Consider the following 24,051-nt stretch of genomic DNA (forward strand, 5'->3'; position numbering starts at 1 on the left):
GCCTAGACACTGGATAATATTATGCTGTGCCTAGACACTGGACAATATTATGCTGTTCTTAGACACTGAGTGAGTGGACACACCGCCATAGTGACAGTATTGGGCAGCGCCACTCATCCTGTGAGTGGACACACCGCCATAGTGACAGTATTGGGCAGCGCCACTCATCTTGTGAGTGGACACACCGCCATAGTGACAGTATTGGGCAGTGCCACTCATCCTGTGAGTGAACACACCGCCATAGTGACAGTATTGGGCAGCGTCACTCATCTTGTGAGTGAACACACCGCCATAGTGACAGTATTGGGCAGCGCCACTCATCTTGTGAGTGGACACACCGCCATAGCAGCATGTACAACACTCCCCAATAGGAAGAAAACCCGCTGGGTTGTTCATCCTGTCACTTGTACCCAGACACAGCTGGGACTTGCTTAACTGTCTCAAGTGAACAGCTCCTCAAACAAGAAGATTAACATCTATCAACCCTTAAAATCTTACGTTATCTTGCGGGTGCAAAATGGGGGAATCTTTTAAGAACAGTATCAATATTTGACAAATAGTGTTTCCCCCTAACTCAAACAATGTGGGTTCATGTAATTAATGGACTGTAATCTCGGAAATTTAACGGCCTATTGGTACAGCAGAAATACAGCAATTCCAGAAAATCTATTTTTCTTACGATAAGTCGAGAATCTCCAAAACATTTCAGAGCTTTATGGGTCGTTTAGTGAGAGCACTATTAAGCGTTAACTTATACCAGGGGAGGACCACAAGAGCACACGGCGCGTGTTTGGAAACTAAAGAGGGGGGGGGAACATTTGAGGCCGAGACGTTTATATCCTCTATAAAATACGATGTAATCAGTTCTGAAGAAGGATGAGAAAGAGGGCAGCTCTCGTGTAGTGTTGAAAGGTGCTTAATACTGCCGGTTTATTTATGCCCTCCCACCGCCCCCCCCTCTAACACACACACACATTCTGGAAGATTCAGAGGTATGCCACAAGACTGGTCCCGGAACTGAGAGGTATGAGCTACGAGGAAAGGCTAAGGGAGCTGAATCTCACGTCCCTGGAAAACAGAAGAGTAAGGGGAGACATGATAACCACCTACAAAATTCTCAGGGGAATTGACAGGGTGGACAAAGACAAACTCTTCAGCACGGGTGGAACACGAACAAGGGGACACAGGTGGAAACTTAGTACCCAGATGAGCCACAGAGACGTTAGAAAGAATTGTTTTAGTGTTAGAGTAGTTAGCAAATGGAATGCATTAAATAGTGAAGTGGTGGAGGCTGACTCCATACACAGTTTCAAGTGTAGATATGATAGAGCCCAGTAGGCTCAGGAACCTGTACACCAGTTGATTGACAGTTGAGAGGCGGGACCAAAGAGCCAGAGCTCAACCCCCTCAAGTACAACTAGATGAGTACACCATCTATGAGACAAGATAACTATCAAGCAAAACAGGAAGAGCTACCGGGAATCAATGTTGCAACGACATTGATATTCCCGGTTATCTTGAGTTATCTTGACATGATTTCGGAGCTTAGCGTCCCCGCGGCCCGGTCCTCGACCAGGCCTCCTTTTTGTTACACATCCCCAGGAAGCAGCCCGTAGCAGCTGTCTAACTCCCAGCTACCTATTTACTGCTAGGTGAACAGAGGCATCAGGGGTGAAAGAAACATTTTTGCCCCTTTGTCTCCGGCTCCACCGGGGATCGAACCCCGAACCGCAGACTACGAATGTGAAGCGTTGTCCAACCCAGCTGTCAGGCGCCCTACCTAATGTATGCTTCAAAAATAATTACTTATAACTGTGCCAACGGGTACTAGGACAGACTACAAGTGTGGGTGTGGGTTAGGGAGCCGGTCGGCCGAGCGGACAGCACGCTGGACTTGTGATCCTGTGGTCCTGGGTTCGCTCCCAGGCACCGGCGAGAAACAATGGGCAAAGTTTCTTTCACCCTATGCTCCTATTACCTAGCAGTAAAATAGGTACCTGGGTGTTAGTCAGCTGTCACGGGCTGCTTCCTGGGGGTGGAGGCCTGGTCGAGGACCGGGCCGCGGGGACACTAAAGCCCCGAAATCATCTCAAAATAGCCTCAAGATAACCTCAAGATAACCTCAAGATAGCCTCAAGATAACCTCAAGATAGCCTCAAGATAACCTCAAGATAGTACACCGACTTGCGAGTCCTGATGGCTAGTTGTAAATAAACGAATAATAATAAATAAATTTTTATTCAGGTAAGGTACCGACATACAAGAGATTTTATATAAATTGATCGATTTATATATAGAGCTAGTACATACAATGCCTAAAGCCACTATTACGCAAAGCGTTTCGGGCTAGTTGTACGTGGCGTGTTGTTAAAGATTCGCTACCTGGAACAAAAAGATCCAAGTAGCACGGGCTATGGCGAGCCCGTAGTGGAGTTATATTTTGTACGTGGCAGCTGTTAAATATGGCTGGTGAGGCAAGGTGTAGTTCCCGGATGGTGGCCACACTGTCAGTGATCGCTCACACGTGTTGAGCGGCTCCTAAATACACAAAAATATATATTTTGCGTTTGGTTAAGGTGTGTGGGGGAGGGGGGGGGGATGGAGTGGTTTAGGGGTTGGGGATGGGTTATTGTTTGGGCTCGGACGTTCGTATGTGTGTTTGTGTGTGTATGAGAGAGAGAGAGAGAGAGAGAGAGAGAGAGAGAGAGAGAGAGAGAGAGAGAGAGAGAGAGAGAGAGAGAGAGAGAGAGAGAGAGAGAGAGAGAGAGAGAGAGAGGGACAGAGGGACAGAGGGACAGAGGGACAGAGAGACAGAGAGACAGAGAGACAGAGAGACAGAGAGAGAGAGCGCGAGAGAGCAAGAGAGCGTTCTCAAAGCCTCGCAAACCTTCATATCGCAGATAACTAATAAAATTCTTCAAAAAGACCCGTACAACACCAGGCTTCATAACATGAAATCCCTCCCAAATAACCACTACGACCCCCAAAGACACCGACCCGGACTGTTACACAGCCGTAACCACCATCGCCTCGACTGGTTCACCCCCCCCCCCCCACACCCCAAGCAATTTATAATTAAACTTTATCTCATTACGAACCTAAACCACCAGGATAAACCCCCCCCCCCCTACCGCCAGCCCCACTCTCTAGATGGCGCGGAGGTCGCTTCCTCTCAGACCCGGAGCGCCAGACACAGGCTAATGGCTTCCCATATTCCATAACCTTAAGTTCAATATCTCCTGGAACATTACAACCATTTCTTCTTCTTCTTCTTGGCGAGGGGCGGCATATAGGAGTTTATAATGCTTATGGCGCGGAATTGTGAGTCTTATATTCCCTCTGCGGCCAAACGACATTCATTGCTCGGGTTATATACGGCCTTGTGTGTGTGTTTGGGGAGGGGGGGAGGGAGAGGGGGGATGTTTGTTGGTTGAGTGTGAGGAAGGGGGGAAGGGGGGGACAATAAAATTTCTCACACAATTGTATTGTGTGGTTAGTGAAGCCTACCTAGGTTCAATGGAGGGGTGGGGAGGGGGGTGAGGGAAGGGTAGAGGAGGAGGAGGGATGGGTAAGGGTGGACGGAAGGGATGGAATTATCAGGGGAGAGCGCCAAGCCATTACGACTATGCGTACGGCAATGCTTAAGCTGGCTATGCTGACAGGACACTTCCCTTTCCACCCCATTCCACTTCCTTCTGGAGGAAGGGAGGGAGGGAGGGAGAGAGAGAGAGAGAGAGAGAGAGAGAGAGAGAGAGAGAGAGAGAGAGAGAGAGAGAGAGAGAGAGAGAGAGAGAGAGAGAGAGAGAGAGAGAGAGAGAGAGAGAGAGAGGACGAAAGAGGAAACAACGTAAAAAAGTGTAGCAATAAACAAGTGATAACAAATAGACGAGATAAAGAGGAAGAGAGACAAATACCATACACAGCAGCTCAATACACTAAGCTCATACAGTGAGCTCATACAGTGCTCTTAAAGGCATTATAAGTCATCAAGATCATACAACACACCGAAAGCAGCTTAATAATCTCAACATTCATAAAAACGCTCACACAAGCACATTAATACAATCATATTAATACACTACTGTAATACACCACTGTATGCAAGTAGTATAACTCACTATGTTTATACGATACACTACCATGAATCTAATAAAATAAGCACATACAACTCTTCTCACCCCAGCTTAATACACTCGCTATTGAACGTAGTTATCAAGCCAGCCCTGGACTCAGGAGCTCTCAGAAGGGTGGTTATCTTGAGATAACCAGGATAAGATAACCAGGAACCAGGAGAGATAAGGGTGGGTCGAAATAACAGCATATCTTCATCACCACGAAATACACACGCACACACACACACACACACACACACACACACACACACACACACACACACACACACACACACACACAGAACCTAGTAAAATACCTTGTGGGTCACACACAGATCTCCATCTCTTAGCTCTCTCAGATTCTGGAAGAAGGTGCCTTCACCTCGGTTGGTCCCGCTGGAGCTCGAGTACCTCTTGACACAGATGGCCAGCTGCAGTCTCCGTACATCAATTCTAAATTGGATATGGTTTCCTTATTTCCTCCCAGTCCTCCTGGCACAGGATGTGCTTGGAGGCGACACAAACAACACGAGGGGCTTACAACGGAAAAAAAATCCTTGTAGAGGTTGGATACAGTGTGTTTGTTGGAGAATCACGTGGGCCTTCTAGCTAGGTTAGACCTAGGGCCAGGATTCCTCAAGCATTTATGCAACTATTTACGAAACCTATACATCTTTCAACAATGATGGTGGCTTTATTTACATACATTAAACACTTTAAAAGAGCTTTGAAACTTCACAAAAGCAATTATTGACATAAACAACCATGTGGTGCTTCGGGGCTCGTTATAACTGTTTAATAGATGTAAACAAAGCCGCCACGATTGAGGAGGGATGTACAGGTTTCGCAAGTTGACGCCCAATTGGTTCATGAATCCTGGTTCTAATCCTCAAAGCGAAGCAGACAAGAGAACATTGAAATTTGAAGACGGAAGAAGAGTCTATAAGAGGGAAGAAGAGCCAATAAGAGGGAAGAAGAGCCAATAAGAGGGAAGAAGAGCCAATAAGAGGGAAGAAGAGCCAATAAGACGGAAGAAGAGCCAATAAGAGACGAGGAAGAAGGCAGCATACAGAAGACATCATAACAAACTTGAGAGTGTCTTAGACAGAACACAGAGGAAAGAACTCCGCCAAGAAAAGTGACATGTGGCATATGATACAAAGTGTACATAGAGGGAACTACAACGACAAAAACCACCCACGAAGCAGAAGTGTGAAAGCTGTGTTGAACAGCAAAGGAAGACAAAGGTACCTGCAAGGGAAACAAATGTACCTGCAAGGAAGACAAAGGTACCAGCAAGGAAGACAAAGGTACCAGCAAGGAAGACAAAGGTACCAGCAGAACACCTGTCCACGGCTTTCACAGTTCTCTTCCTGCCGTAGCCAGGCCTGGCAGCTTGCCTGGTCGATGAGGATAATTTCTTTTTCTTTTTTTACTTTGACGGGAGCTTGAGGACTGGAGATTTCAACGCAGGTGAGAGAGTGATCCAAGGTGTCTCTGCGCGTATTTTGCACCCTTCCCCCCCCCTCCTCCCCCTACACACTGTCAAGGACACGAAGCCTGTTAGAATGATTGTTTCCCCTTCCCTTACTCATCATTCTGCCATGGGATGCCACCCACAACAGTTTCCCCTAACGCGTCCTGCTGCTGGGGGAGGGGGGACGAGAGTATCCCCCCCTCTCCCCCAGCAGTACGCCCCCTGTCTGTTGTTACTGTCGTAACAACAGACACGACAGCAACAAAAGAAGCAAACACAAATGACATAAACATCCAGGAATATGTATCACAGAAATAAAAACTCGAAAAACAAAAATATATTCCAGATAAACATCGAAAAAAGCTAAACAAACTTATAGTTTACACAAGAGCAACGGGCACACACACACACACACACACACACACACACACACACACACACACACACACAACAAAAAATACACAGTGATACACAGCAAAAACAGAAATACACAGCAAACCAATTGCCTCGTCCGTCAGCTAAGGGGGTCAATGAGTCCAAATGTACAAGACACACACACACACACTCAGAGAGAGAGAGAGAGAGAGAGAGAGAGAGAGAGAGAGAGAGAGAGAGAGAGAGAGAGAGAGAGAGAGAGAGAGAGAGAGAGAGAGAGAGAGAGAGAGAGAGAGCGAGAGCGTGTGTGTGTGTACATAAGAGAAACGCCTTCACCAAAACTATATAGAATATTCTAAGCACATTCTCCCTTCTCCATCCACACACACACACACACACACACACATACACAATTGAGTGAGTACAATTAGGTGAGTACAAACACACACACACACACACACACACACACACACACACACACACACACACACACACACACACACACACACACAAACACACACACACACCATTCACTTATAAAAACCCCATCACCTCCAATGTACAGTCACGCGAGCCCCATATATAAAGCCCCCCCCCCTAACTGCCTCCCCCGTAACCCCCGCCCACCACATATCACACCCACCCACCGCCCACACCAGCCAGCCTCCGCCCACCGCCTCCCTGCCCGACGGCTCCCTATAAGGTGACCTACACATTACTCTCGGACCAGCTGCATCGATTTGTCGCGTCGAAGCATCGCTGCTCGCCTGACGCACCCGCCTTGTAAAGCGATCCCCACTAATCGCTAATACATACACCGGCCTGATGTGCGCCGCCCGGATGTACGGCCCCTGACGTACGCCCCCTGACGTACCCAGTATCCCCCATGCTAGCACGCTATTTTACTCTCCTTATGGGTATGATCGCACAGTTTTATACTGTTTGTGACGGGTAAGCATAACTCCTCCTTGCTTCTCTAGATAATCTAATCTCGCTAACACGAGTGCAGAGTATAAACACTGTATTGTTTAGGAATGATCCAATCCCATGTGTGTCTGTGTCGCGTTGAGGATCTGACACCTCTTTAACGGTGGGAGTTTGAGACATCTGATTCCTTTTTATCGTGCCCAGCGAGGTCTTGGAGTCCAATATGGAGAGTCAAAGACCTGGACACATACGTTCTAGAGACTGTGAAGCCAATACTCTGCAATGTATTTCCAGTAGTGTAGTCTTGTCAAACCTGTAAGTGCCGCTTCTCGAAGCTGAATCAAAGACTGAAGATGTTTCAAAGACTCTCGAAGTTGAGTCAAAAACTCTCGAAGTTGTTTCAAAGACTTTCGGAGTTGTGTCAAAGACTCTCGGAGTTGTGTCAATGACTCTCGAAGTTGTTTCAAAGACTCTCGAAGTTGTTTCAAAGACTCTCGAAGTTGTGTCAAAGACTCTCGAAGTTGTGTCAATGACTCTCGAAGTTGTTTCAAAGACTTTCGGAGTTGTGTCAAAGACCAGGACCGGCGCGTAACGTCGACATATCCACCTCTTATCAACGCGAAGATGTGGTCGACACTGACCGCCTTGGCTCGTGGGGTCGCCCGGGGACCTTAGGCACTTCGACTCGTCTGACTGACTACCTCAGCCACACCCAAAAGAGAATGTAAGAGTCACGTGGCGCGGTGGTTGGGTGAGTAAAGTGAGGGAGTTTTGTTTACTTTCCCGGATGAAAATGGCGCGGTATAGTTATCACTAATTGTCCACAAAGGGTTCTTCTACGTCTACGTTTTCGTCTCACAACCGAAAGATCCGGGTTCGAGTCCCGGGGTTTTTCAACAGCTGTCAGGATTGTGTAAAAATATTTTGTATTAATAACTGTGATTTGGTGTTTTATTCTTCTATTTCATACTCTAGTTAACTTTGTACATTTTTAAAGTGACAGAAAACCTCTTTACTTTTACTTCTCTTATCTTTACTCTTTACTTATCAGGTAGTGAGGATGGGCGACACGAGAACTGTGCCCGAGACCCCATGTTTACCCCATCATAGACGCAGACGCAGCCAACGACGCAGACGCAGTCACCGACGCAGAAGTATACGCAGCAAAACAATGCTCATCGCTACAGCATATCAAGGCAATAACACCCGCTCCCCTTGAATGAACACTGAACAAATCTTACATTTACTCTCGTGTTCCCCCCACAACCCAACGAACACCTCACCACTCAAAGTCCTCAACCACACACCAACGAGCCCCCTCGTCAACAAAGCTGGTGTCAGCGTTACCAGAGGAATGAATTGCTGAGTGCGAAGCCTCGCCCCACCTGGACAAAACCCATCCGGAGTAATAGGCAGCTGGTGGCAGAGGGAATGGGGTAGAGAGGCCAGATCCCCACAAGAAAAAATGGGTTCTTCCCTCTTGTCCCTATTCTCCCTTGCGCGTCTGCCCACGCGGTCTCCCCTTAACATTCATCTATCTCCGCCGGTCGTTCATCCACGTCCGCCTTCGGCCAGGCCGGCTAGTTACATCCGGCATACATTCACTTTCAACGTCCGTCACTTTCAGTCACGGGAGACGCCAGCGCTCGCCACGGTGTGTGTGTGTAGCTTACCTACCAGTGACTGCCTGTGGCGACCAGTGACTGCCTATGGCGACCAGTGACTGCCTATGGCGACCAGTGACTGCCTGTGGCGACCAGTGGCTGGCTGTGGCGACCAGTGACTGCCTGTGACGACCAGTGACTGCCTATGGCGACCAGTGACTGCCTGTGGCGACCAGTGACTGCCTATGGCGACCAGTGACTGCCTGTGGCGACCAGTGACTGCCTATGGCGACCAGTGACTGGCTATGGCGACCAGTGACTGGCTGCGTGATTTCTTGGGGAGACAGCATCGCGGGGGAGGACACAGAGAGCGATGGATCTCACCAGGGTCCCCGTGACGGGCCAATCAGTTATTTGGTCCAAAAATATATTTCGGGCAGGAAGAATCATTTATTGGTTATCGTACATCAGATAACAGATGGCCCTCATACTTCAAGTTATCTGAGACTGGCTGGCACTACTAGCATCTGGCACTACTAGCATGTGGCACTACTAGCATCTGGCACTACTAGCATGTGGCACTACTAGCATCTGGCACTACTAGCATCTGGCACTACTCCCCTCCCCACACCCCCCTCCCCACACTCTCCTCCCCACACACTCCTCCCCACACATTCCTCCCCACATCCCCCTCCCCACACCCCCCTCCCCACACTCTCCCTCCCCACACTCCCCCTCCCTACACTCCGCTCCCCACCCTCCCCTCCCCACACCCCCAAGCCTCCAGGAGGAGTGTGGAGGTGGTGGGTGGAACACCCAGGAACACACAGAGGGCGTCAGCAACCGCCCAGGCTGGAGCATGGTGGCATACATTAGAGCAAGTGGCAGAGGCAGCGTGCAGGAATGCTTCCAGTGATGCGCATGACCTTATAATGCCTTCATCTGCCCGCGGGAGATAGCCGGGGCCAGAGCAACTGGGCAAGGACATCAGGACCTTTGAACTTACCTTGGCCTTCTGTATTATATGTGTGCGTGTGTGTGTGTGTGTGCATGTTTGCGTGCGCGTAGAGGTGTACTATCAAGGACGTCGTTAGTACCTTGTGTATGTGGCCCAAGTGTTGTTTTGGAGGTGAGGGAGGCCGGGTTACAGGAGCAACCATCAGAGGGTGACGATAAAGCCGGATAGTCAACACTAGTGGAAGTGCACTCTGAGCTCTACATGGTTATAGTTAAGGACTTCAGTTCTGTTGTTAAGCATCTCTTGAAGAACAAATTCAGACCCCACTTAAACATTTTATCTTTCGCGTTATACGTAAAAAATAAACTGTCAAAATCACTTGGATACGAATAAATATATTCGTATATATATATATATATATATATATAAACGCCATGCAACCTCTGAAGAGACAACTAACACAACACCTGTACCCCCTATTAGACTATTTTACAGGAACTTCTTTTCCACAGCTCATAAAACGGAGGAAAGGGTCCTGAAAGATATTGTTGATAGAAACGTTATCCCTATAGACAAAAATCAGAAGATAAAATTAACGATTTACTATAAAACTAAGAAAACGGCCAGCCTACTCATGAGAAACTCTCCAGACACAAAGCAGAACGCTTTGAAAGAGACCAATGTCGTCTATGCCTTCAAATGCCCACTTGGGGACTGTAAGCCTCAAAGAACTCAGTATATAGGCAAGACAACAACATCTCTTTCCAGGCGATTAACGATGCATAAGCAACAGGGCTCCATTAAGGAACATATAATCTCTTCCCACAACCAGACCATCACCAGAGAAGTCTTAACAAAAAACACGGAAATCATCGATAGATACAGCGATAGCAGGCGGCTTGATATCTGCGAGGCACTACACATTAAGAAGTCAACACCAGCAATCAACAGCCAATTAATGCACAACTATATTCTACCCACTTCAAGACTCCGCACCAATATAGAAGCATCAAGAAATATGGGCCAATAGGTCCTTTGCATTTACTTCCATTCTTCCCCTTTAACTTTACCCAATATTACCCAATATTTCGTGTTCTATCTTGTGTTGAAAGTTTGTTTTCACCTCATCCAAAACTGTTGTAACATATTACCTCACCCAAATGCAGGTATATAAAATGAAAAGCCGTTTGAATTATAGCATAGTAAGAAATCTGTTTAGTGTTTGCAGGTTATAGTTGTGTGTGTAAACTAAAGTCTTTGAAAATGTAATAAGTTATTACGAAACGTGTTCAAGTGTCGCGTCAGACTAGAAATAAAAATGAATTTTGGAGAATTGAGTTTTCAATTACCATCGACAGTGAAAAGAAACATAAGAAATATTGAGAAAATTCGTGTTAGAATTATTAATCTTACTTTTTCGGTCACATTTAACAACATATGTTTACAAGAAAGACTGCTACCAAAATATACTAATATATATATATATATATATATATATATATATATATATATATATATATATATATATATATATATATATATATATATATATATATATATATTACTGAAGTAGTGTCCTTTCGTGTGTGAATTACGATGAGTTTTGGCCTTGCAAGACTAGCAGCACCACCTTGACCTGTAGTTGGTTTCTAGAGTTCTTGAGTGGCCAATCCGTTAAAATACGACGCATTGCTAAAAAAAACCACTATAATATTGACGTTTTCTGTGCCTTGGCCTCGATGGGTTAGGTGGGTTGCTTGGGTTCGTCCGTGTCTGGTTGGCAAAATAGTCGAGATGTTGTAGGTGATATACCAGTATACCTGATATACTGAGCCAGGTATAATGCTCACTAGAAGCGGTATATATATACCTGGCGGTGCCTGGGATGGTCCAACCCGTTCTCGCAAATTCGTAAAGTCAATATTGACTTATTAACTACGTGCATAGGTGATATACTAAACATAATTGATACCCTTAAAAAGATTCATAGAAAACACCGACCTTACCTAACCTTGTTAGTATCTTAAGATAAGCATCTTATTGCTTCGTAATTACAATTATTACTTAACCTATACCTATTATAGGTTAGGTAATAATTGTAATTACGAAGCAATAAGATGCTTATCTTAACATACTAAGTAGGTTAGGTAAGGTCGGTGTTTTCTATGAATCTTTTTAAGGGTATCTATTATGTTAAGAATGTCACCTATGCACATATTTAATAAGTCAATATTGACTTATTAAATTTGCGAGAACGGGTTGCAAGGTCACACTCTCCCTCATTCTCTCACTCCCCTCCTCCCATCTCTCTCCACATTCCCCCTCTTTCTCTACCCCTTCCCCCTCTTTCTCTCCCTCTTCCCTCTCTCTCTCTCTCCCACCTTCCCCGCTCCCACCTTCTATCCCGTTTCAACCACTAACATAAAGATATTTCCATTCAATACTGAATTCTCCTACATCACCTCAAGTGAAGAAATCTTGGGTCTCGACTACCCACCTTTCATCGATTTTCTATGTGTGTGTGTGTGTGTGTGGGGGGGGGGGGGTCACTATTCGGCCTTATCCCCTCTTAATAGGACCAGCAGGACCGACTCCTACCAGCCTATGTCCGGCCCGCACCCCGGACCACTCACCCTGCAATATTGGGTAAGTCTAGCTAAAGGTAAAGCCATTCTAAATATCTACTTAGACCTGACATCTGTAGAATATTGAGAATAACGTATTTTGCTGTCTGTGATCTGATCCAATCACAGTTGTTCAGATCTGAATGTTCACTAGAAGAGTGTTCAGTGTTCGCAACCTGAGTGGTCAGTGTTTCCACCCAAAATGTTCAGTGTTCCCACCCTCAGTGTTCAGTGTTTCCCACCCTCAGTGTTCCCACCCTCAGTGTTCAGTGTTTCCCACCCTCAGTGTTCCCACCCTCAGTGTTCAGTGTTTCCACCCAGAGTGTTCAGTGTTTCCACCCTCAGTGTTCAGTGTTTCCACTCTCAGTGTTCCCACCCTCAGTGTTCAGTGTTTCCACCCTCAGTGTTCAGTGTTTTCACCCTCAGTGTTCAGTGTTTCCACCCTCAGTGTTCAGTGTTTTCACCCTCAGTGTTCAGTGTTTCCACCCTCAGTGTTCAGTGTTTTCACCCTCAGTGTTCAGTGTTTCCACCCTCAGTGTTCAGTGTTTTCACCCTCAGTGTTCAGTGTTTCCACCCTCAGTGTTCAGTGTTTTCACCCTCAGTGTTCAGTGTTTCCACCCTCAGTGTTCAGTGTTTTCACCCTCAGTGTTCAGTGTTTCCACCCTCAGTGTTCAGTGTTTTCACCCTCAGTGTTCAGTGTTTCCACCCTCAGTGTTCAGTGTTTCCACCCTCAGTGTTCAGTGTTTCCACTCTCAGTGTTCAGGTTCCCAGGACCTCCATATATGGACCTTGTCACTTGAAATATAAAAAGAGAGTTATGGAGGCAGCTGCCTCAACTGGCGACGCCCACAGCTGTCAGGTCACCCCTTCCTGACGCCACTCTCTCCCTACACCTGCGCAATCCACACCTGCCCTACCCTTCCATTCTCCCCTACACCTGCCCCACCCTCCCACTCTCCCACACACCTGCCCCACCCTTCCACTCTCCCACACACCTGCCCAACCCTCACACTTTCTCTTACCCATGCCAAACCCTCACACTCCTCCCTATACCTGCCCTACCCTCTCACTCTCCCCCACACCTGCCCTACCCTCCCACTCTCCCCCACACCTGCCCTACCCTCTCACTCTCCCCCACACCTGCCCAACCCTCCCACACTCCCCTACACCTGTCCTACCCTCCCACACTCCCCCAAACCTGCCCCACCCCTCCCACTCTCCCCCACACCTGCCCAACCCTCCCACACTCCCCTACACCTGCTCGACTCCTCACGTCTCCGAGCACGAGGTGAAGATACGATACCAATCTTAACCCAACACAAAAACCTCACCCAAAGGTGTTAAAAAAGCAAAAAAAATACCACAAGCTCTAAATACACATTCACATCTCCGTTCGCCGAGTTCGTCGGTCTCATTTGCAGAGATGCTGAGCGGCGCTGACAGGTCTTAGACGGAGTGAGCACATAAAGATCGGGCAGCTGCTCTTTGCCTGAGACGAATCTCCTCCCCCTTGAGTCAACAGGACATATACATATACCTGTGGGAGCTTGGCAACGGGAAGCCTGTTGCCAGCGTTACCTGGCAACGGGGAACTCTGTTGGCAGTGTTATTTACCCCTCTGATAGATATTTCTATATGATAAAGCGTTCTTTCGCCTCTGATAGATTTTTCCTACCGGTATCACAGATTCACCAAAATGGGTAAATAATACAGGGGAAAAGGGACTGATAACCTTCAATATACTTTAAATTATCTTAATGGAGTAAGCTATTTTCTTCAGCTTTATAAAAAAAAAAGCTGGGTTACGACGGAGGCAGATTTATTTTGGGATAGAACTGGTTTGTATCAGAGAGCGGGTTCTGTTAGTGTGGGGGAGGGGGGGGGGGTTAATCACCCCACAAGGGGTTACGTAGGGGGTGGTTGCTCCACAAGAGGGGGGGTTGTGGGGGGGTCGATCACCCCACAAGGAGTGTGGGGGACTTATCTAGAGGGTATATCAGTATTCATTATATTAATATACCCCTCTAGATAAAGGGTTCTTAAATGCTGTAAGTGGAGTGCCTCAAGGCTCTGTCCTGGGACCACTGTTTTTCATAATATATATAAATGATTTAGATTCAGGTTTGAGCAACAATATTTGCAAATTTGCTGATGATACAAAAATCGGGAGGGAAATGAGCACGGAAAGGGACTATCACTTCAAGACGATCTAAATAGGGTTTTGAAATGGTCAAAAGATTGGCAGATGCAGTTTAATGCTGACAAATGTAAGGTTTTGAGGTTAGGTAATGATGACAGAGTTACAAGATACGAGCTAGATGGTGTTGAGATTGCGAAGTCGATTTGCGAAAGGGATCTGGGAGTTATGGGAAACTCTGTAAGAATTTAAAACTAAAAAATCAATGCATAAATGTTCGTAATAAGGCAAATAGGACACTGGGATTTATTAATCGAAGCGTTAGTAACAAGACACCTGGTGTGGTTCTTCAGCTATATCTTGCTCTGGTTAGGCCCCATTTAGATTATGCAGTTCAGTTTTGGTCGCCATACTATAGAATAGATATAAATTCACTTGAACGTGTCCAGCGTAGGATGACAAGGTTAATCCCACAAATTATAAACCTATCATATGAAGAGAGATTGACAAAGCTTAAATTACATTCTCTAGAAAGGTTAGACATGACAGAGGTGTACAAGTGGATGAATAGGCATGACAAGGGGATATTAATAAGGTATTAAAAGTATCAACACAAGACAGAACGTGAAACAATGGATATAAATTGGATAAGTTTAGATTTAGGAAAGACCTGGGGTAAATACTGGTTCAGTAACAGGGTTGTTGATTTGTGGAAACAATTACCGCGTTACGTGGTGGAGGCGGGGTCCCTTGATTGTTTCAAACGTGGGATGAACATGTATATGAGTGGGATTGGGTAGATATATAAAGAGAAGCTGCCTCATATAGGCCAATAGGCCTTCTGCATTTACCTTTATTCTTACGTTCTGATAATTATATTATCCTGATATTTATATCAGTACCTCAAGAAGAGACACCAACATCACCAGGATATACACGTCACCAGGATATACTCAACATCACCAGGATATACACGTCACCAGGATATACTCAACACCAACATCACCAGGATATACACAACAACATCACCAGGATATACACACCAACATCACCAGGATATACACAACACCAACATCACCAGGATATACACAACAACATCACCAGGATATACACACCAACATCACCAGGATATACACAACAACACCACCAGGATATACACAACACCACCACCAGGATATACACAACACCACCACCAGGATATACACAACACCACCACCAGGATATACACAACACCACCACCAGGATATACACAACACCACCACCAGGATATACACACCACCACCACCAGGATATACACAACACCACCACCAGGATATACACAACACCACCACCAGGATATACACAACACCACCACCAGGATATACACAACACCACCACCAGGATATACACAACACCACCACCAGGATATACACAACACCACCACCAGGATATACACAACACCACCACCAGGATATACACAACACCACCACCAGGATATACACAACACCACCACCAGGATATACACAACACCACCACCAGGATATACACAACACCACCACCAGGATATACACAACACCACCACCAGGATATACACAACACCACCAGGATATACACAACACCACCAGGATATACACAACACCAACATCACCAGGGCACACAACACCAACATCACCAGGGCACACAACACAACATACCAGTGTTGTAAACACACTCCCACGTGTGTTGTACCTCACAACCAATGCTGCTTCACCACAACATGGCCGTGTAGGTAATAACAGTCCCCCCCCCTCCTTCCCAGTGCTTATCAGCATATGCTGAATCGCCGTGGAACACCTCTCTCTCCAGACCGTAATAATGCTGCCGAGAAATCTTTTAATCCTCTTCTCTGCCTCTTTTTAACCGCGAAAGAACGATCGTGGCATTAGTTATCCCGAGAGATGCGCGCACTCCGCGCCTCTTATCTCAAGAGACGCATGCTATATGCGCCTGTTATCTGAAGGAACGCATGTTTTCCCCACCACCTCTTATCCGAAAGGAATACATAGTATCCGTATACCGACGCATGTGTTCCGCACAGCTTATCCTGTTATCCGAAGCTATTGCACATTCCGAATATCCGAAGGTAAACCAAACCGGTAACTCACGACCCTTAAAAAAAAAACATTATATCCGGCTGTCCGGAATGTGGACATAACTCGTTGGAGCGGCGGGAACTGGAATGGGCCACTCGGGCCACTCCTGCCACTGGCCACCCCCCCCCCTCCAAACAACTTTTAAAGAATTATTCTCTTTGAGAGAAGATAAAGGCGTCGGGGAGAAGGGGCTTGAGCTCTACGGAAACTGTTCATTACTAGCACAAGACGCTGAAGATGGAGAGGGGGGAGGGGGGGGGGGGTTAGCCTGTTCATAGCCAGCTATACTGAGGAGAGTAGAAAGTTGGCATGATGGTGTTGGCATGATGGTGCTGGTATGTTGGTGTTGGCATGATGGTGTTGGTATGTTGGTGTTGGTATGATGGTGTTGGTATGATGGTGCTGGTATGTTGGTGTTGGCATGATGGTGTTGGCATGATGGTGTTGGCATGATGGTGTTGGCATGATGGTGTTGGCATGATGGTGTTGGCATGATGGTGTTGGCATGATGGTGTTGGCATGATGGTGGTGTTGGCATGATGGTGTTGGCATGATGGTGTTGGCATGATGGTGTTGGCATGATGGTGGTGTTGGCATGATGGTGTTGGCATGATGGTGTTGGCATGATGGTGTTGGCATGATGGTGTTGGCATGATGGTGGTGTTGGCATGATGGTGTTGGCATGATGGTGTTGGCATGATGGTGTTGGCATGATGGTGTTGGCATGAATATAACATAAGTTATACAAAGACTTTATGCGATTATTTAAACATAAATAAAAATAATAATAATAATAATAATAAAAATAATTATTATATTCATAAAAGTATACAAATAGACACTTATGATCCTTGCGTACATGTATTTCAAGTCCGTCTTATCCAAGGGACTCGCTGACTCCCCGTAAGTGTGTCCCAGTAAGGTCTTCAGCATCGCTATTGAGAATAAGGTTCTTACATTCTTTAATTGCTTGGCAACATGGCACTCTCAAGAGAAAGTGCCATGTTGCCAAGTGCCACCTCCGGAGCCATCTTATCTTGAGGTTATCTTGAGATGATTTCGGGGCTTTTTAGTGTCCCCGCGGCCCGGTCCTCGACCAGGCCTCTACCCCCAGGAAGCAGCCCGTGACAGCTGATTAACACCCAGGTACCTATTTTACTGCTAAGTAACAGAAGCATAGGCTGAAAGAAACTCTGCCCATTGTTTCTCGCCGGCGCCTGGGATCGAACCCACGACCACAGGATCACAAGTCCAGCTGTCCGCTCGGCCGACCGGCTAACACGAATGCCATGATGGCATAAATTAAGTGAGTCAGGGCGTGGGGATATCATTTATCAGGGAGCCGGTCGGCCGAGCGGACAGCACACTGTACTTATGATCCTGTGGTCCTGGGTTCGATCCCAGGCGCCGGCGAGAAACAATGGGCAGAGTTTCTTTCAGCCTATGCTCCTGTTACCTAGCAGTAAAATAGGTACCTGGGTGTTAGTCAGCTGTCACGGGCTGCTTCTTGGGGGTGGAGGCCTGGTCGAGGACCGGGCCGCGGGGACACGAAAGCCTCGAAATCATCTCAAGATAACCTCAAGATAGATCTTGTAAACACTATCCTTTACTGGCGAAGTATCTACAAAGTGCCAAGAATATTTAGGAAGCTATTGATATGTTGTTGAATATGACCGAAAAGGTAAGATTAATAATTCTAACACGAATCTTCTCAATATTTCTTATGTTTTTCTTCCCTGTCGGTGGTAATAAAAATCACAATGCTCCGAAATTCATTTTTTTAATTGTCTGACGCCTGAACGCGTTTCGTAATTCCTATTACATTTTCAAAGACTTAATTTACACACAAATTCTTCGTACTTATACTCTATTGGATGAGGTGATATGGTACAAAAGTTTTGGGTGAGGTGACAAACACAAGACAGAACACGAAACAATGGGTATAAATTGGATAAGTGAACATATGAATGGAAGTAACTGCAGAAGGTCTATTGGCCCATAATTCCTCTTGCTGCTTCCATATTATTATTATTATATTCATAAAAGTACAACTAGGTGAGTACACACACACACACACCCCCCACACACACACACACACACTCACACACACACACACACACACCCACACACACACCCACACCCACACACACACACACACACCCACACACACACCCACACCCACACACACACACACACACACACACACACACACACACACACTGATCACATTAAACAAAACCAAATTAACTATCATTAAGAGTAATTCCTGCCATATAAATGCCTCGTTACACCTGCAGTCAACAATGCAGCAAACCGGTTTGAAGCCGCGGCGAGACAGGAGGCCCTGAACCCTCACCTCCTTACCTGTCGCCGATCACAAACACCTGGCATTAATTACACTAACGATGACAAGGTCAGGTGTGTGCGTGGCCATCACCACCGCCTGGTTGATACCTGGTTGATGGGGTTCTGGGAGTTCTTCTACTCCCCAAGCCCGGCCCGAGGCCAGGCTCGACTTGTGAGAGTTTGGTCCACCAGCCTGAAGGATGCACTCGCCTCCATTACAATCAATTACAACCTAAGGCAATCAGGTTTGAAAAGATATAAATATATATATATGAAGTTATAACGCACGCAGCAAAGGTTTGTGCGTGCATAGATTATAAGCGTTTGTGTGTGCGCATGTTGCGTGGGCGGGAGTGGTGACCAGTCATGTTGTCAGGTTATATCTGAGTAGTGACCAGTCAAGGTGAAAGGTTACGTTATCTCCAGTCAGCTGTGATATCATCATGATGAGTTGTGTACCAGTCTATGTAACACCCTCACCTCACTTGCTCATCAACACTCAATAAACCCACCAATCCCATCAGCGAATATGCTAATCCTGTCAACCAGAGACACTATAAAATATAAAGCATCGGTGCGCCCAGAAACCAACACCACGACTCGAATAATAGTAATCAATCATCAAACCGAGTTCACTACACCATTATAAACCCGCATAATAAGTCACTCAAGCGCGGTCCCTTATATAAGCCGACCGCCAGTGTTAATATATAACTAAATTATATATCATTAACTCTCCTTTTAAGTGTACTGGTGGTTAATAGCGACCCCCCCCCCCTCGTTAGGCCAGAGGCGGGCAGGTTAGGTTAGGTGATTAGCTGCTTTAGAGCGTGTTAAGTCGGTGGATCTGTGCCGGTATTGGTTGGGATTAGAGAAACAATGGATTAGAGCAACAAGGGATTAGAGGAACAAGGGATTAGAGAAACGAGCCCAACTGCTTAAGGGTCACTGGGGATATTCCTTTCATTATTATTAATATTCCTACACGGAATGGTTGGGTCCTACACCGAATGGTCGGGTCGTGCACCGAATGGTCGGGTCCTGCACCGAATGGTCGGGTCCGCCACCGAATGGTTGGGTCCTGCACCGAATGGTCGGGTCCTGCACCGAATGGTCGGGTCCTGCACTGAATGATTGCGTCCTGCACCGAATGGTCGGGTCCTGCACCGAATGGTCGGGTCCTGCACCGAATGGTGGGGTCCTGCACCGAATTGTCGGGTCCAGCACCGAGTGGTCGGGTCCTGCACCGAATGGTCGGGTCCTGCACCGAATGGTCGGGTCCTGCACCGAATGGTCGGGTCCTGCACCGAATGGTCGGGTCCTGCACCGAATGGTTGGGTCCTGTACCGAATGGTCGGGTCCTGCACCGAATGGTTGGGTCCTGCACCGAATGGTCGGGTCCTGCACCGAATGGTCGGGTCCGCCACCGAATGATCGGGTCCGCCACCGAATGATCGGGTCCTCCACTGAATGGTCGGGTCCTGCACCGAATGGTCGGGTCCTGCACCGAATGCTTGGGTCCTGCACCGAATGGTCGGGTCCTGCACCGAATGGTCGGGTCCTGCACCGAATGATCGGGTCCGCCACCGAATGATCGGCCAGACAAGCCCTTACAGGGGACATATATACAAATACTGCTATAAAGAATGTTAAAAACTGATATATGAATCTTTGCTGTCGGCACCGGCATAGGTTGAGGACGGCTCGAGATTTCGTTAGGTTAGGTTAGGTTAGTTATTTTTGTAATATATAATATTTCTATATTTATAGAAACTACAGGTCGATGTCGGCTCAGTCCGACGATTTGTCCGATCCGGGAATGGCCTGGCCGGATAATAGCATGGTCGGAAAATGACTTGGTCGGATAATGGCCTGGCTGGATAATGGCCTGGCCGGGTAATCGCCTGGCCGGGTAATCGCCTGGCCGAATAATGGCCTTTTCAGAATGGGGCGGGAAGAAATTATTTAAGAAAGTTCTTATAGTTACCCCGTGAATTACATAAATACATTTTCTGTGTTGTCTTTCAAAGAAAATGAATGTAAGGGTATTCTTAACTAAAGTTGATTATTTCGCTTTTTTTTTTCTTCTTATTCTTGTTTTAATTCATAGTGTCAGGGGACAGGCAGGCAGAGTGTATTCATACACGTTAGGCTTATATCGAGCCTTCCCCCCCCCCGCAAGGTTGAATTACTAACCCCGCCCAGGATGCAACCCCATAACAAGCTGACTGAGTAACGCCCAAGTACCTACTCACTCCCAGGTGAACAGAGACATTAGGTGATAGAAAATGCGCCCAACCATTTCTGTCCCGCCCACGATTCGAACCCCGAGTCGAGAACGAAGCCGACTGTACTACCGGGACCCTAATTATTTAATTAAATAGGGTTTTTATTAATAATATTCCACCATAAGATGTTATCACAGCGATAACGAATAACATATAACAGAAGTAATTATCTATTATTATTTAATTATCTATTATTATTTATAATATATTATCTATTATTATTTATCTATTATTATTATTATTAATTATCTATTATTATTTATAAAATTATATTACATCGATAATAGTAATTACTTTGTGTTTGTATTAATAATGAACTTTACATGTACAAAATATTTTCTTGTAAGAAATTTTAGCAAATAGCATAAAAGAGGTTTCGTAGCATAGTAGACTCCGTTCTCGACTCGTAATCCGGGTATATCCTAGGTTCGATTCCTTGATGGGACGTAAGACTGTTTGGTACGTTTCTCTTCACGTATCAGCAAGCCTAAAGTATGCGGTCGGGTCGACGGTAAAACCCTGGTTGGGCTCTGGTTCTGGGCCCCCAGAGAACCTCTCAGAGAACTCCGTATAGAGTTCTGGGTGGCTGGTCGACTTTCAGTACCATCGTGGCTGAGTCGGTTAAGGCAGGAGGTGTCTGGGAATGACCGAAACGCGAGTTCAAGTCACTCTATAGCCTGTCATTCTTTGGGGCACACGTGAGGAACACAAATGCGAACGTGATCCCCAGGACTATATGCAACTGAAAACTCACACCCCAGAAGTGACTCGAACCCATAATGCCAGGAACAACGCAACTGGTATGTACAAGACGCCTTAATCCACCTTAAAAAAATTAATCTTTTTGTCCGGTCGTGATGGTCGAGTGGATTAAGGCGTCCTGTACATACCAGTTGCATTGCTCCTGACAGTATGGGTTCGAATTACCTGGTTGGTTGATACCTGGTTGATGGGGTTCTGGAAAACAGAACTTAGAAATTACTTCTGGGGTGTGAGTTTTCAGTTGCATATAGTCCTGGGAACCATTCAGGCTTGTTCGCATATATATATATATATATATATATATATATATATATATATATATGTATATATATATATATATATATATATATATATATATATATATATATATATATATAGAGGACATAAGTGAAAGATGGAAACATAAATAATTCGAAAAAAATATGAGTAAATACTCGTAGCCTCAAAGGATGGTCGGTAAGTGGAATTCACTTTCAAAAAATCGTGGCAGCCACCTCCATCCCCAACTTCAAGACCCATTTTACCACACACATATATCCCATTATTGTGATTTTTCTCGTTTAAAACAAACTCAGAAGGTCAGGAGCGACAGAATATAATGCAGCTTGACTTAACAAGGGCTGGCAGGTGAGGTATTCAGTCTAACTTCTAACTAACTTCTAGGACTAGCGCATAGGTCTAACTTGCCAATGGTGACGGCTAAGTATAGGCACTGTTAGGTGGGCGGAGGTGAACGGGTCAGAGGGCCTCGTTAGTCACATAGGCCCCTCGTTAACACCAGCCAAGATTAATGCTCAGTCTCCCACCCCCATCATTAGTAGCCCGGCCTCCCACACACACGGTATTCCCTTACCCTTCCTCCCCCCCACTCACCCTTCCTCACCCTTCCTGCCCCTCACACTACCTCCCCCTCACCCTTCCTACCCTCACTCTCCTCCCTTCACCTTTCTACCCTCACCTTCTCACTTTTCATTCCTAACTGCAAGTTCTGTACTATATTTATGTCTGACAGGTGAACTTAATATATATATATATATATATATATATATATATATATATATATATATATATATATATATATATATATATATATATATATATATCCATCATTTGTCTTTCATCAAAACATTAACCCTAAAATTTTAGTTTAAAAGTAATATTACACTATTTTTTTTCAGGCCTGACGGGTAATCAATCAATTAACTCGCCGTTGAAGGCTTCAGCGATCATGGCCAGGCCAGACCGTCGGCATGCTAAAAGGATACAACAACCAAAACACCTGCCAACACACAGGTGTTGGTTCCAAACACCTGCCAACACACACTGGTGTTGGTTCCAAACACCTGCCAACACACACTGGTGTTGGTTCCAAACACCTGCCAACAAACACTGGTGTTGGTTCCAAACACCTGCCAACACACACAGGTGTTGGTTGCAAACACCTGCCAACACACACTGGTGTTAATTCCAAACACCTGCCAACACACACACGGGTGTTAATTCCAAACACCTGCCAACACACACACGGGTGTTAATTCCAAACACCTGCCAACAAACGTTCTTGCAATAAAGCTAATAGGACAAAAACACAATTTAACCTCAAATACTCAAATCACTTAACACGAGTCAGATGTCCCCAGACAAGCGACGACATCCGATTTTCATTGACGGGCTCACCATAGCCGGTGCTGCTTGGAACTTTTTGTTCCAAGTAGCGAATCTTAAACAACAACAACATCTGATAAAATATTAACTTTGAAATATTTCAAAGTTCCTTATGGATTAGACGCCCCTCCCCTCTCCCCCCTCCTCAGTATCAATAAAAGCTTCTTTTAAGTCTACTTACCTTGCCTGTTCCTCTGCTTTAGTTCGCTGTAAGGCACCTACCTGGAAATATAAATGATAATTATAACTAACGCATATAACCAGCATTATGAGTTTACAACTAGCCAATGACATAGCTTAATTAGCGCCTGGAATGCGTTCTCGACTTGTGGATACGACGCCATATTTTCGCGGGAAACACTCTCATTGGTCAACTTGAATATCCCCTGTTGACGTGTGCCACCATTTTCAACATTTAAAATACATATACATATGAGTATTTGTTATGAATATGAGTCTGAGTCTTGACACAGCCAACGGGGTAAGGAACCAGGAGGAGGTATACATAATACAAGGCATGTTATAACAGCTGAATTATATACAGTAAACATACATTATTATTATCATTAATATTATCACCTTCAGGTGGCAACATTACAAATACTCTAAGCGTGAGCGATCACAAACAGACAAACACACCAACAACGTCAGTTGCCACGCTAACA

General features: G+C 45.8%; 1 protein-coding gene across 1 annotated transcript in view; it reads right to left on the minus strand.

Moving 5' to 3' along the window:
* The window catches only part of LOC123773830 (golgin subfamily A member 6-like protein 22), a 35,876-nt gene extending 18,839 nt beyond the window's left edge, over nucleotides 1-17,037 (minus strand). The window contains exons 1-2 of the mRNA XM_069318885.1: nucleotides 16,614-17,037; nucleotides 7,205-7,426 (exon numbers count right to left, since the gene is read on the minus strand). Of these exons, the coding sequence (XP_069174986.1) occupies nucleotides 7,205-7,426; nucleotides 16,614-17,037 (646 nt within the window). The remainder of the gene's footprint in view (nucleotides 1-7,204; nucleotides 7,427-16,613) is intronic.
* Nucleotides 17,038-24,051: the final 7,014 nt, after the last annotated feature.

Source organism: Procambarus clarkii, chromosome 91 (assembly GCF_040958095.1).
Source record: "Procambarus clarkii isolate CNS0578487 chromosome 91, FALCON_Pclarkii_2.0, whole genome shotgun sequence".
NCBI lineage: Eukaryota > Metazoa > Arthropoda > Malacostraca > Decapoda > Cambaridae > Procambarus > Procambarus clarkii.